General features: G+C 41.1%; 1 protein-coding gene across 1 annotated transcript in view; it reads right to left on the bottom strand.

Annotated features, from left to right (window-relative positions):
- Positions 1-13,090, bottom strand: part of PDE7A (phosphodiesterase 7A) — a gene marked incomplete at both ends in the record, with an annotated part of 124,773 nt that extends 111,683 nt beyond the window's left edge. Inside the window, one exon of the mRNA XM_080693653.1 lies at positions 12,953-13,090. Within this exon, the coding sequence (XP_080549779.1) occupies positions 12,953-13,090 (138 nt within the window). The remainder of the gene's footprint in view (positions 1-12,952) is intronic.
- Between the last annotated feature and the right edge of the window lie 3,134 nt (positions 13,091-16,224).

The raw sequence follows: 16,224 nt of genomic DNA, 5'->3' as shown, positions 1-16,224 counted from the left end.
TGTATTTATCTACAAATACAAATGCTAGAAAGTAGTATTGATAGGCTAATGGAGCATTACATTCTGCAATTAGTTTTTTCTACCCAAATTATTATATGCATTCTTCCTGACAAATCTGGCTACAATAAGTCATTTTATTTGTCAAAACTTTCTATTAATTAATTTATTTATTTGTAGTACTGGGGATGGAACCCAGGGGCATTCAACTCAGAGCTATACCCCAAGCCTTTTTTTTTTTTTTTTTTTTACTCTTTCATTTGAAACAGGGTCTCACTGAGTTGCAAAGGGCCTTACTAAGTAGCTGAGGCTCTCCTCAACCTGGATCCTCCTGTCTCAGCCTCCCAAATGCTGGGATTACAAGAGTGTACCACCACGCCCGGCTCTTGACTCAACTTCCTGATGAACTAAAATACCATTAATATAACCAATCCCACACTGATGAGTATGAAATTAAATACCACTATTCATTATTATCGATGTTACAAATACTTGCCAAAAATCTATGTATATATTATCTTAACAAGTTTACAACTTCTTTAGAAAAATTCCAGGACTGCAGAAAGGTTAGTTTTCACATTTAAAACTTTCACTTGGCCGGGCGTGGTGGTGCCCGCTTATAATCCCCACGCTTGGGAGGCAGAGACAGGAGGATCACGCAGGTTTGAAGCTAGCCTTGCTGGCTTAAGAGACCCTGTTTCCAAATAAAAACGTATACAAAATAGGTCTGGGAGTGTAGCCCGGAGGTAGAAGGGCTTCCAGGAACCCCAGTACCACCAAAAATAAATAAATAAATAACTTTCACTTGCCCAGTAGAGTTACTGTCATCTCAAAAGTTTGAATTAAATAATGTTCCAATATTAGTAGCTGCTAAGACAGGAAGATCACAGGTTCAAGGCTACTTAGTGAGGCCCTCTGCAAGTTAGTGAGACCCTGTTTCAAAATAAAGAATAAAAAATAGGGCTGGGGGTGTAGCTTGTAGTAGAATGCTTCTAGGTTCAATCTCCAGTACTGCAAAAAAAAACAACAACAAAAACCCTCATTTTTTCACATTCTTGTCAAAACTGGATTTTGTCAGTCTTCACCAATATTAAAGTATTCCCCTGGCCTCCCCACCAAATCCTTTACTAGCTTGTGCTTTGTTATCAAAGATGTTGTTCATGGTTTTTGTTTTTTGGTGTTTGTTTTTTCTGTACTGAGGATGGAACCCAGGGGCATTCTACCTCAGAGCTACACCCCCAGCCCTATTTTTTTTTTTTATTCTTTATTTTGAAACAGAGTCTCACTGAGTTGCAAAAAGCCTCACTAAGCAGCTGAAGCTGTCCGCAAACATCAATCCTACTGACTCCACCTCCCAAATGCTGGATTTACAAGACCGCGCTACCATGCCCAGCTCTGTTCATGTTTTCCTACATGTGTTTCTTCCTAGAAATGCTAAGTCTTTTATCAATAATCATCATCTACTGAGCAGTTTTATTCTCTTAAAAGTCTGAATGTGAGAGTGATGTGAATGGCAGCAGCCTTGGTCAGGCAGCCATTGGCTAGTATCTATCAGGACTGGTGCTGGTGCTGTTAGTGAGCAGAGGAGGCACCATTGTTAAGCTTTCAGTCTGGTAATTAGGGACAAGCAATCACAAATTGGCAAAATAGTGTTGTCATTAGAAATAAGTGCTATTGGGGGACTTCTGGGAAGATGGCAACGGAGCAAAACGGGGCTTACGAACCCCGCTAACAACCAATCTCTATTACCACAAAATCAGCGCCTTTCATAGCCAGAAAAAACAATCAGCAGAGAAACAAAAAATGTAATTTTAAGGGACAGAGAAAAAGAGGGCTGGAAAAACGAGACACCAGAAACCAGACTGCAGTGCTGCAGCCGGAGCCACGGCGTGAAGCGGCGGGCGCCATTTTGCCTTGCAGCACCAGGCTTCAGAGAGGAAGGGAACTCATAACAGAGCTCAGAAACCAGAGAGGAGATACGCCGGCCTCACGCCCGAGAACACGGCAGCAGCACCTTACTGCTGGCGGCAGCAGCGAGTTCACTGGACGGCACCGGACCAACACACTCAACAGCCTACCAAGCTCCAGAGAGGAGCGGCAGACAGCGAGCCAAGGTGAGCTGCGGCGGAACAGCCGGGCGGGATTCGGCAGATTTCTCTGCGCAGAGAGCATCTAAAGCTCCCAGGGGCTGGGCTCAGCGCACCCTGCAGGGACCCAGAGTGGAGTTCAAAATCAGAAAAGAAATACGCCAGCCTCACAGCCGAGGGCGCAGCAGCGGCGCCATATTGCTACCGGCGAAAGCAGCAGCGAATTCACCGAGTCCACGACAGCTCCATCTGCGCATTCAAAGTGAGTCAAATTAGGGCTCCTAGAGGAGAAATCCCAGCACTGTACTCCCAGGGACTTGACCCAGTGGGGGAGTGGTGGTGGCAGAGATATTACACCATAGGAGAACGCCCAACCTGGCACCCCCCATGGTCTAAAGCAGCCTCGATTGACTCCCAGGGTCTGAGACTCAGCGATACAACTCAGTAAAGGAGTAGTGGGAACTGAGATACTATAGACTCGAGATCCACAGCACCTTAAGTGAAGTCGTAGTGACCCAGGGAAGAACCCAGAGAAGGCACAAACTTCCGAAATCATGGGAAAGAGGAATAACAATGGAGCAATGAATGCCCACAACCCCACAACATCAGAACCTGATAAAACAGAAATTCAGAGATTTCTAGAAGATCAAATCAGGAAAATAACTGTAGAAATAATAGAGGTGTTTCGAAAAGAATTCAGAGAGAGCCAAAGAGAGATAAAGGATGCAATTAATGAAGTAAAGGCCTCAATTCAAAGTACAAACAACTGATTAGACCACATGGAGAATAGAATCTTGCTCCTAGAAGATGATCATTCAAAAAATGAACGCATAGTTTCTAATTTTGAAAAAAAAAAATTCGACAGCAGGAATCTGACATTGAAGAAATATGGGCCCATTTTAAGAGAGCTAACCTAAGAATAATTGGAATAGAGGAGAGAAAAGAAGGTGAAACCAAAGGGATCAATAATCTCTTCAAGGAAGTAATAGCAGAAAATTTTCCAAACATAGAGCAAGAGGTCGATACACAGGTCCAGGAAACTTATAGAACTCCCGTTAGAGAGGATCAGAGAAGAGGAGCCCCACGCCACATAATTGTCAAAATGACCAATGTGGAAGCCAAGCAGAGAATCTTACAGGCAACAATAACAAAGGGCCAAGTGACATTCAGAGGCAAACCAATTAGAATCACTCCAGACTTCCCAAACCAAGTCATGAGAGCCAGAAGGGCTTGGAGTAACATATTCCAAACTCTGAAAGAAAACAACTTCCAGCCAAAAATTTCCTACCCAGCAAAACTTGCTATCAAATTAGATGGAGAAATAAGAAGCTTCCATGACAAACAGAAACTGAAGGAATTTATGTCTTCAAAACCAGCGCTAGAGAAAATACTCAAAGAGATTAACTACAAAGAAGAAGTAGGTAACACACACCAGAACCAGAGAAACAAGATTTTCCATCCAACAGACAACTAAGATTGGTTATCTGTGGAGATTCATTATTTATGTTAGTCTTTTACCTATCTCTAAATTGTATTCTTTGCTTTTATTGTTGCTAATTTTTAGGATTTCTAGTTGGAATATTAATATACCTTCAGATATAGCATTTGGAAATATTTTATCCCATTCTATTAGTAACTTTTAACTCTGTTTACATTGTCTTTGGATATACAATATGTTTTTTATTTTTTAGGGAGTTTATTTACCCTTCTGTTGCCTGTACCATTGAAATCATATCCAAGAAATCACTGCCAATTTCAATGTTGTGAGGTTTTATGACCCAGATTTTCTCCTAAAAGTTTATAGTCTTAAGATTTATATTTAGGTCTTTTATCTATTTTGAGTTAATATTTGCAAATATGTTAGGTAAGGGTCCAATTTTATTCTTTTTCATGTAATTATTATTTTTCAACAATATTTAGTTAAAAGATTATTATTTTCTCTACCAAATGTTCATGGAAACCTTGTCAAAAATAACTTGACAATATATGGAAGAATTTATTGCTAGGCTTTTATTTAACTCCAATGGTTTATATATCTGCCTCTGGAACAGTACTACACTGTTTCAATTATTGTAGCTTTATATGGTTTGAAATCAGAAAATATACATCTTCTAGCTTTGTTCTTCTTTGAGATTGTTTTGGGTATCTAGAGTCCATATTCCATATCAGGATAGATTTTTTCTGAAAAATAAATAAATAAATGTATGATAGCTTCACCTAAAAAAAAAAAAGAAAAGAAAAAAATATTCTCTGGTAAGAAAGAAAGCAAAAAATAAATATTGAACTGTTATCTTTTAGTCATCAAAAGCTTGGTACCAGACAAATGAAACTGTTTTGTGAGATTATCATCGTTAATATTGGATAAATTGCTATAAAACTAGATGTCAACCACTAAGCCAAGCATGGGAAGGAGGGATGGGGAGGGAAGGAGGGATGGGGAGGGAATGGGGTGGGGATCAGGTAGGGGCTAACTGGGCGATGTGTGCATGTATGTCTACAAAAGTATTTTCTTTATACCATTATGATGTATGAATACATTGCACCAAAAAAAAAGTTTGAATGTACTACCATTGCTAAAAGTAAAGAATTTTTTCATTATTTTTAGAATAACTTCATTTTTTCTTGAAACACATGATCACTATGAAGAATTCATGTAAAAAGTAAAATGAAATTTTTATAATACCAAAAATTCTACTCACTATTTCATACATAGAAAACACATAAAAAGAATGAAACTTTTATGTCAGTATAATATACCTTTTATTCCCCAAGGTTAAAAAGCCTTTATTAATCAAGGCTTTTTTAATCAAGTTAATTTTAAAGTACAGGTGAAATATGTCGTTTTTGATGAAAGGTTATTTCTGTTATATTGCATATAAACTATATATTGATAAATTAAATATTATCTTTTCAACTGGCCCATTTCAATAACAGCTTTATCTAAGATTATATTTTAATTAGAAGTAACAGATGTTTTTAGAATTGAGTATGTATTTGTAATCTATGTTTTTCAAATAAGTACTGGTCTGTAAAGAGATGCTCCAATGTATTAAAGACTTGTTGCTCAAAGGAATAACATCATTTAAAGAAAGATTGTCCCTTAAAGTCTACAGATCAGTCCTTTTTTTTTTTTACCAAGAAATAGGTAATATAATGAGAAAAGAAACCAATTAAAGTTGGCAGAGCTAAATTTATACATAATTTGTATGTTTCCATTTTCTAATTGTGTAAACTTACAAATTATGTAACCTTGCTCAGCCACTAAATATGTAAAATATTGAGAAGAAAATTATTTATGTATTCCCTTTCAATCATGTATATTTGGATTTCATTCCCAAAGAAGGATTACAGAAATGAAGTATGGAGACCCAGGACTAGGAGTAACCAAAAACCAGGAAAAAAATTGACAGATATATAAGGTATTATTCCTGTATAGCTCTAAAGAATGGTAAAATACATCAACAAGTTAATAACAAGGTGGGATACAGTTATACTGGTAGTCTACAATCTGTTATCAGGCATACTCCTGGAAGCCATGAGCGCAGTATTTCAGGGACTTGATCATTAGATACTCCATTTCCACATTACAGTTTTCTAGAACTACTCTGCTGAGACAGCATGACAATTTTTCCTTTACCTCTCTTTGCCTTCTACTCTTCTTTACCTATCTCTTTCCTTTGCCACTTCATAAAAAAAAAAAAAAAAAAAAACTCAACTCTAAAACTTACTGTGGGGTACCATCTTGGGGTCTAGCAACATCTGGGATGGCAAAGGGACAATTAGAAAGATTCACACACCTGTAACCCTAGCTATTCAGAAGCTGTCGTAGGATTGCAAGTTCAAGGCCAACCTGAGCAACTTAGCAAAATCCTGCCTCAATTTTTTTTTTAAAGGACCAGCTCTTGCCTAGTAAAAAGCACAAAGCCTTAGGTTTAATCTTTAGTACAGGAGTGTAGGGGTATATATAAATATATACATATAGACACACTTATAAATATGTTTCATATATTCATATTGAAAAAGTTATTTATTCCAAACACTAGATGTAAATCTTTTTTCAACAATTATATGAAAATGAAAGGAGAATCAGATCCAGCTGCTATTACAAAGCATTAGAATAATTTTGATTATGGATTACTTTGTTTTGCATATAACTCAGAAAAATGGGTGACACTACTAAAATAAAGCATTTTTATTATAGTCTACTAAATTCATAAATGAGGTTTCTCGGTATTTTCTGTTATATTCCTAACTATATCCCTAGCCCTACTGCATCTTTATTAAGCACCATTTGACATAAATTTTATATATAAGGTCCTTGAGTTTGGTCTATTCAAAACTCCAAGACGATAGGCAATTAACAATTTTTTTTTCTTCCCATATTTTGCCCAGCCCTGCCATGGTATTCCTCTACCTATCATTTTCTGAAAATGAAGAGCCATCTCTACCAGCAGGTGGAGGCATGGAGCAACAATCTGAAATTCCTACTAAAAGAAAATCTTGAGTTGGAGACCAGTCCTTTTCATCAAGTGAAAGCACAAGCTGGTGGCAAGGGTCCCTTAGAAGGAAATCACTAATGGCATACACTGCCCCTGTATAAGCTTCTACATGTAGGTTTGTGAAGAAGCAACCACAATGGCAACAGTAAATTTGAAATAATGTACATTTACAAACTGATGCTGGATATGTAAGAGCCCTTAGAACGATTACAGGATATGCAAATAAAAATTCACAAAAGAGGAAACGCAAGTAATACAAACATTTCAGAATGCACGAACTCTTGCTCACTGTAATATAAAACATAGGATACCACAGTAAATCTACTATATCAGAATAATGTTTATAGTACCTGTTAATACATGATTAGACATAAAAACCATATAAGATCACTTAGATCTTATATTAAAATGCCTTATATCTCAAAATGCCTTTTTTTTTTTTTTTTTTTTTTGCAGTACTGCAGATTGAACCCAGGGGCATTCTACCTCTAAGCTACACCCTCCCCCAGCCTATTTTTTATTCTTTATTTTGAAATAGGTTCTCACTGAGTTGCAAAGGACCTCCCCTAAGTAGCTGAGGCTGTTCATGAACAGTGATTCTCCTGTCTCAGCCTCCCAAATGCTGGATTACAAGCCTGCACTACCACACCTGGCTTTCAAAATGCCTTTTGAGCCGGGTGTGGTGGCACACACTTGTAATCCTGTGCTTGGGAGGCAGAGACAGGAGGATCGTGCAAGTTCGAAGCCAGCCGCGCTGGCTTAAGAGACCCTGTTTCCAAATAAAAATATAAAAAATAGGTGTCTGGGAGTGTAGCCCGGAGGTAGAAGGGATTCCAGGAACCCCAGTATCACCAAAACAAAGAAACAAGCAAACAAAAAAGCCAAAAACAAAACAAATGCCTTTTGAGAAAGCAATTAAAATAAAATAAAATTCTTGCCTTTTGACCCAAATAATGATTCTAAAGACTTTATAATATATTAATGAAGGCATTAATTGAATGAAGTTTTTCATGTAACGATAAAAACCTGAAAATACTAACATCCAACATTTGTCAAACATGTTGACAGATCAATCTGACATCCTTCTGATGATCATTAATGATCTAAACATATCTGCTCTGCCAGTATAGTAGAAACTAGCTGTATGTAGCTATTTAAGTAAAACTGAGCTGAAAATCATTTCCTTAGTCATACTGGCTACATTTCAAGTGACCACTGCCTAAATTTGGCAGTGACTCTCCCACTGAATAGTGCAGAGAACATGTCCATCACACAGAAGGTTCTACTGGACAGTGCTGACCTACATACTGCACATCTACCTGAGCCATCCTCTCTCCTCTTCCCCCTGTATTCACCAGTTTGTCTAGAAACATATCTTCAGTCCTTGGCCTAAGCCTCAACATCCATATGAGGTTACTCCTGATTTATCCCAGAAATTTTGGTATACCTTTCTTGCAGTTTCATCACACCTTGGCAACTCCAATACAGTAATTATACCAAATATAATCCTACCTTTTTTTCCCCACCACAATCCTGCAAGCTTCTTGAAGGAGGAACCAATTTTTATCCAAGGGACTTTGGGTCCAATGGGACCTTGATAATTTGTCATATACTATGAACACTGCTATAGAGAGGAGAGAATGGACACATGACTACAATTAGAAAATGCTTGTATAAGGAAGGTAAAGGATGAAAGGGTAACAAAGATTAAAAACAAAACCTACAGATTCTTTATAGCAGTTATACTACCATATTTTAAGAAGTAAACCTCATTTCTACTACTTTAAAAAGTAAACCTAATTTCTATCCTAAATTAGGTATTTTCAGTGTACAGAAAATCTGACTGAAATAAAACCTTAAGTGCAGTCATTTGTCATCCCCATCAACACACTAGCTCAGCTTCCACATTTACTGGGCACCTATCTCTGCAAAGCACTGGTGGTGAACAGAACATTATCTCCACCTATACAATAGTTAGGTACCCCCCCCCAAGAATGAACTTTGTTCTGAAAGATAAATGTTTAAACTCAGTTATCAACAAGAAATATCCCCAAACAGCAAAGATCAGAAAGAAAAGGCAGGTTTCCTCTATTACTCTAGTTACTCAAATAATTTTTTAAAACTTGTATTTGTAATCCCAGAACTCAGAAGGCTGAGACAGGAAGATTGCAGGTTTCCTCAGCAATTTAGGGAGGAGAACTTAGCAACCTACTGCGACCCTGTTTCAAAATAAAAAATAAAAATAGCTGGGGTACAGATCAGAGGTCAAGTGCCTCCCTCCATACCCCCCTTCCGTTCAATCCCCAGTATGGGGAGGGAGGCTTATACTAACCTTTGAAAAGATAGTTTAAAACAAAAAGTTAGCCAGGCATGGTGGCGCAAGCTTGTAATCCCAGCATTTGGGAGGCTAAAACCAGAGGATCGCAGTTAGCAGACAGCCTCAGGTACTTAGTGAGGCTCTCTGCAAATTAGTGAGACCCTGTTTCAAAATAAAAAATAAAAATAGGGCAGGGGATGTGGCTCAGAGGTCAAATGCCCCTGGGTTCCATCCCCAGACCAGCAAAAAAAAAAAAAAAAAAGTTAATGCCTCATTTACTTGGCATCCTAAGAAGATCTAGTGTTCCACATAAATGAATTTTCCAGATAACTCAAGCTTGTCCATTTAAAGGCCAACACTTAAAACTGTTTGGCATTAAAATCTTGAAAAAGAATCCTTTAGCTTTTAAGAGCAGAATCCACTAGACATTATTTTGACTAATAATTACTGTGTTATATACCATTCAAACCCTAAACTAAATGTCCCCGGGGTGCCCTCTAAAATTTTGTTGGTTTAGAAGAGTATTACTTTCCATCCCTACCTTTTGGTGTCAGCTGTCAACTTTTGCTGCCATCAGTGTGAATGGTCTGTAGCTGCCTCTCATCCCATTTCAAATTTCCTGCTATTTAGAAAATTTTGTCTACATTTCAGAGTCTTCAAGAGAATCTCCAAACCTATTTTGGTTGCTCAGTCTTTTCTGCTATTTCCTGGACCTGTTAGCCTACAGTTCAAGATCTAAACCAAATTCTGTATTAGTAACTGCGGGCCTACTTTGATGTCCTTCCATTGTTTAAAATTGACAGTCAGAAAGCCGGGTGTGGTGGCACACACTTGTAATCCCCAAGCTTGGGAGGCTGAGACAGGAGGATCGCACAGATTCGAAGCCAGCCTCAGCTACTTAGTGAGGCTTTCAGCACCTCAGTGAGACCCTGTTTCAAAATAAAATATAAAATAGGCCTGGGAGTATAACCCGGAGGTAGAGCGCCTCTGGGTTCCACTCCCAATACCACAAAAATAAATAAATAAATAAATAAATAAATAAATAAATAAATAAAAAATTGACAGTCAGAGGTAACCAAATTACTTATTCATTCATTCTACAAATATTTATTATGAGTTGGGATCCAAACTATGGTAAAAAATAACTGAAAAGATTGCTAATTCTGAACATTTCAAAGTTAAAAAACTGCCGGGTGTAGTGGTGCATGCTTGTAAGCCCAATAGTTGGGAGGCTGAGATGGGAGGATCTCAAGTTTACAGCCAGCCTCAGCTACATAGTGAGGCCCTCTGCAACTTAGTGAGACCTTGTTTCAAAATAAAGAATAAAAAATAGCCCTGGGAATGTAGCTCAGAGATAGAATGCCTTTGGTTTTGTGGTATTAGAGAGTACCACAAGAAAAATAATTTAATTAAATTAAACTACGTTAAAATAACTATCTACTTAAAATTAAAAAGCTACCTAAACTTTTACAATTCAGTACCTTTAGGATTAGGAACTAAAGATTTAGTGCTACAGAAAGTTTTTATTTTGCCGGGCGTGGTGGCGCACGCTTGTAATCCCCGCGCTTGGGAGGCAGAGACAGGAGGATCGCGCAGGTTCGAAGCCAGCCGCGCGCGCTGGCTTAGGAGACCCTGTTTCCAAATAAAAATGTAATAATAGGTCTGGGAGTGTAGCCCAGAGGTAGAAGGGCTTCCAGGAACCCCAGTACCACCAAAAAAAATAAAATTCAAAAAAAGAAAGTTTTTATTTTAACGAAATACTTATTTTATAGAGCTTCCACTAAGATATAAAGGTTATCAACTCCCTTTATTCCATTAAAAATACCCATTTCTCATCCCAAATGTCAATATCAACATATGCTTATTAAATAATGTGCAAACCCCGGATGTTAATAATAAACACATTAATCTCAGTATCCAGTTAAGTTTATCATCATTATTATATTAAGCAATCTTGATCAGAAAAGGTGTTAATTTAGGAAAATTTCTGTCCAAACTTTAAGAAGTCCCCATATACTTACTTTTGGGACTTAGAAATATTTTTTTCTGCTTTAGAAGTTTTATGTTGTAACCCTACAATATTTGCTTTATTTGTCACAATCATAGTTTGTAAACTGCATTATCCATTTAAATCTAAGCCCAGGAACTAAGTCAAGAGAAAATGGAAAGCTGGGCATGATGGCACACACTTGTAATCCCAGTACTTGGGAGGCTGAGACAGGAGGATCGCAGGTTCATGGCCAGCCTCAGCTACTTAGTGAGGCCCTCTGCAACTTAGTAAGACCCTGTTTCAAAATAAAGAATAAAAACTAGTGCTGGGTATGCAGCTTGGAAGTAAAAGTTCCCTGGGTCCAATTCCCAGTACTGGAAGGAAAAAAAAAAAGTGGTGCTTAAACTTGTTAAACTTGGTCTCTATGGATTAATTAAGGCATCTGCTAACATTCCTGGCATCAACCTTGCTTTAACTCCTTTGGAGTCTTCTCTCTCATTCATTTTCTCCTCAGAGAGCACAACAATTTTATGCTTATTTTATAATTTAATAAATGATTGCTTTTATTATGTAGTCATAACTGGAAATGGCTATTAGTCATGTCTGCTAATATGAGGAAATAAAATAATATTTAGAAGTGATAAAAGTTGGTACCATTAAAGACCATTAATAACTATTAAGAAACCTTTTCCAGCAATGTATTAATATCTCTTCAACATTCTGAAACCTGAAAATGCCTTAGGCAGTTTTTAAAAACCCAGATTACAGATCTGACCTTCAAAATTAGTAACAATGTAATATGATTTGAAATGTGATATTTTAGTAATTTTTACAAGTCCGCACTAATCTCATTAGCATACTGCCTTATGCTGTGCAAGAAGTCTGATTTTTAAAAAATCAGGATTCAGAAAGAAACTAAAATACAGGCTCTAGGTCTTTCTATAATTTAGGCAAAATAGCAAATAACAAATGATAAATACTTAATGGGTAGCTATTACAAAAAGTGCTGTCCACACTACCTAAAATAGAGGGGGGGAGAGAGAGAGAGAGAGAGAGAGTGTGTGTGTGTGTGTGTGTGTGTGTGTGTATGTGTGTGATAGTGGTGGAGGAAATACAGATCTTGCTCAAGATATTTCAACACAATTGGAGAGAGAAGACTCCCATAGGAGGTAATAATAACCAAAAGAAAAAATAAAATATATTCGAGTTAAAATGTGGCCAATGAACATGGAATTGCGGCAGCAGGCAGTGAGGGCATTCAGTTCAATGCAAAATTCTTTTTGCCTCTCTATTCTAAATCTGGCAATCAAAATTTGCCAGAACTAAGGAGTTGGGTCAGGGGCATCACCATGGAATAAACAGCAATTCTCAGGAGCAACTGCTACTGAACCATTCAAAACCAAGTCTTCCTGACAGTGCTCATTGGTGCTTGCTTTCGCTTTTTAACATCCTCTTATCAAATTAAAAACAAAGCTGATTTGCAGCTATCAACTTTGCAGACTTCTTTCTCTGACAATACTGAAGGCCCATCCGCAGAAAAGAAAGAGGAGTCTGAGAAAAGACCGCCAAGGGGCATCCAGGCCTATTGTTCAAAGAACCGCAAGACCCTCCCCCTGCACCGCCGAGCGCAGGAGCCCGGGCGGCGGGGCGCCGAGCCGGGCAGGCATGGGGGAAGGGGCAGGTGTGCCGAGGAGTGAACAGGTGTGCTCCGGGGCCCCCGGCTGAGCAGAGGGGCCCGACTTCCAGACAGAGCCGCGGACAGAGCTAGGAAAGAGGGAAAAGTCATTCCTGAGGCTTAAACATCTGGAAACTGGGAAGGACGACCTGGGAGGGTGTAAATAAAGGGTTCCCACCCGGGTGCGGGTCTAGGAGGCCGGAGCACTGAGGGTGGACGGCGCCGGGATGAGAAGCAAAGGCTGTCGAATCCAGGGCCAGCCCAGAAGTCCCCAAACAATGGACCGAGCCGGGCTGGGTGAGCGGCGAGGGCCGGGGCGCCGCGGCGGGGAGCGGGTGGGCGGCGGGAACAAAAGCGCGGAGCCCCCGCCCGGGCCCGGGCGATTACCTGCGAGAGCTGCCGGGGGTTGGGACAGCCGAAGAGCGCGGAGCTGGAGCTGAAGCTGATGGCTCCTCGGCGGCTGAGGACGTGCTGCGGGACCGGCCTGTCCAGCGGCAGCACCGGCAGCTGGTAGCATACTTCCATTGAACTCGCCCGCCCGCTCGCGGCCGCCGGCCCCGGGGCTGGGAGGGGGCGGCGGGGCGGGCGCGCAGAGCCGGCGGGAGCCGCGCTCGCTCGCAGCAGCCCGGCCGGGCCGCGAGGGGGCCGGTGCGAGCCGGGCGGACTCGGTCTGCGGGGAAGCGGCCGGCAGCGGGAGGCGCAGAGCCGGGCGCGGGTCCGCAGCAGCCACCAGCGACCAGCGACCAGCTCGGGCCGCCGCCGCCGCCGGAGCCCGGCCCTCCCTCCCGCCCTCCCCGAGCTGCCTTCACATTCACACTTTGCAGCGCGGACCCTGCGCCAACCGCGGCCGCCGCCTCCGTGACGTCACGACGCCGCGCCGCAGGCCGGGCCGCGCCGCCGCAGCGCGGGGAGACGAGCCGCCCGCCCGCGGCCGCCCGGCGCCCCTCGCGGGCCCGCGGGGCCGGGCATCCCGGCGCCGAGCTCCGCTGCCGCGCGCTGGGGGCGCGAGGGCTCGGCCGCGCCGCGGGCTCCTCTCGGACCTGCGACCCCAGACGGCCGCGGCACGTGGCGCCCTCGCCGCGCTCGGCCGACCGCGGGGCCGCCGTGAGTTCCGAGCCAGCGCTGCGCCGGGACCGCTGCGACAGTGACGTCAACGACCCCGCGGGCCGCGACGTCACCGCCAGAGCCCGCGGGCGGCTCCGCGCCCCCCGCAGAGGAGGTGAGGCCCGCCGGCCCCGCTGCGGCGGAGGGAGCCCGCACCCAGACCGCGGAGCGTGTCTCCGGACGGACGGGAGCTCCGAGGCCGAGGAGGAAGAGTATGCAGTGGGGAAGAGGAATAAAGCATGAGGAAGGATAGTGTGTCGAAGACAAAGGGAAAAGGAGGCTGCATGCCGTTCTAACCAAAAAGGGTGTGTTAGCTTTTGATTTTTAGGAAGCGGAAGACTTGGTAAAGAGCCCTAGGCCTGTTTGGAAAGTTGGATATGTAATTTGTGTGTTCAATTTGTCACGTTTCTCCCCACACCGTCAATTTTTCAGCAGGAACTGTTTTTCTAATGCTTTCCAGCCGTTGGGACTTCAACCAGAACAAGCTCTCCCCTGCTGGCAGATTTGTTGATTTGGCTCATTTCTTACAGTGCCCAGTGTCTGCCTCATTTAGGATGACCTGGCCACTGGCAAAGTGGCAGGCCTTCTTTGGGCAGGCCTTCTTCGAAAGTACTCTAGAGTCTCCGACTAACGATGTGATCAGGTACCAAGTTCACAGATCTGATAAGTAGGCGAAAGACTATGAAATCTTGCTCAGCTTCCCTTGACATCTCTTTTATATTATTTAAGCTTTATGCATCCTCTGTATTTTTCTTCTTGTCTGCACTTCACTGTTAAGAGAAATATAACCCCTCTGATCTTGTGGCTCCATCTTCCTAGATGGTAAAGCAGCAGGTTCTCCTTTAGTGCGGCAACTGATCCAGCTCATTTTCAAAAGCCTAACTATCCCCTTAACAAAATCTCATAGATGTGTTGAGCATCTATCTAGTATATGCTTGGGATTATGCTGAGCACTTTTGTCTATTTTTTACTACATTTACTTGTCATAAAAACCTCATGAGATCATTAGGTTCTAAATTCAAAGTGGAAACAAACTTACCCTGTACCTTACCCAGATAAGTGGGGAGAACTAATTTCAAGTAATGTTTAAATTCTGTGTACATCTACTTAACCCAGAAGATGATACTGGTGTGATATTCCCATGTACCAAGTAAAGTAACCGTATCACATTTAAAGACATCTAAGAGAATCAGGTTGATTAAATCAGAGTGCTGAGTAACAAAACATTACATCTCCTTTCAGCATAGTAGATTGCCATGCACTTAGTGTGAGCTAAGAACCTTGAAGGTATTCTACATACAATGTTTAACTTTAGCCAACACAATAGCCATCTAAGTCAGATAATTTTTTCCCCAATTTACAGATGAGGAATGAGGTTCCAAGACTCTTAAGTCAGTTGTTTCAGAGAACTCTGGTCTATGATTTCAGAACCAGGCACTTTCTACCATACCATGTAGTATCTCAAAACCAGAACTTTATCTGTTTTCAGTATTCCTTACTGTGTTGGAGAGTAGATTAGAGTTAATCAGAGAAACAGAACCCAGTGTGTGTGTGTGTGTGTGTGTGTGTGTGTGTGTGTGTGTGTGTGTGTACAGAGAAAGATTTAACAAATTGGCTCATGTTTTGGGAGCCTGGCAAGTCCAAATTCTGTACAGACCATAAGGCCTAGAAATTCAAGTCGGAGTTGATGTTACAGGATTTCTCTGTTGGAGTTTTAAGACAAATTTTCTACTTCTTCAGGAAACTTGAATCTTTCTTCTTTAGGCTTTCAACTGATTGGATGAGGCCCACCAACTTTAATGAGGGCAATCTGTTTAAATCCAACAGGTTATACATGCTAATCACATCTACAAATACCTCTAAGGCAATTGACCTTAGTTTGGTGAAACTGGATATTATAGCCTGGAGCATTGCTGTGTATAAATGTATGGCTATGTATTATGTAAGGGATTCACAGTATCCTTTACATAAATTAACCATCACTGAGAACAAATTTTAAAGGTAAATAATGGAAGAAATCCTATTACCTAAAGTAATAAAAACAAGTACTAAGAAACTTGGTTTAAAAAAATGCATGATTAAGCTAGTCATGGTGGCACATGTTTGTAATCCCAGTGTTTGGGAGGCTGAGAAAGGAGGATTGCCAGTCTGTAGCCAGTTTCAGTTACTTAGTGATCCTTCCACAACTTAGTGAGAAATTGTTTCCAAATAAAGAATAAAAAATAGTGTTTGGGTGTAGCTCAGAGTTAGGATGCCGCTGGGTTCAATCCCTAGTACTGCAAGAAAAAAAAAATGCAAGATTCATATAAAGGAAACTTTTATGTGGGAGAAATATAAAAGTAGACTTGGATGTTTAGAATTAGTGGAAGACAACCAACTAAAAGCAAAAAATTGAATTAGGCGTGGTGGTGCAGTCCTGGAATCCTAGCATTTGGAAGGCTGAGACAGGAGAATCCCAGGTTTGTTGCCAGCTTCAACATACTTAGTGAGGCCCTTAGTGATACTTAGGCCCTCTGCAACTTAGAGATGTTTCCAAATAAAAATAAAATAGGGCT

Source organism: Muscardinus avellanarius (genome assembly GCF_963383645.1).
Source record: "Muscardinus avellanarius genome assembly, chromosome: 4".
NCBI classification, from domain to species: Eukaryota; Metazoa; Chordata; class Mammalia; order Rodentia; family Gliridae; genus Muscardinus; species Muscardinus avellanarius.
The sequence above is the reverse complement of the archived record's forward strand: the minus strand, read 5'-3'. Positions and strand labels throughout refer to the sequence as shown.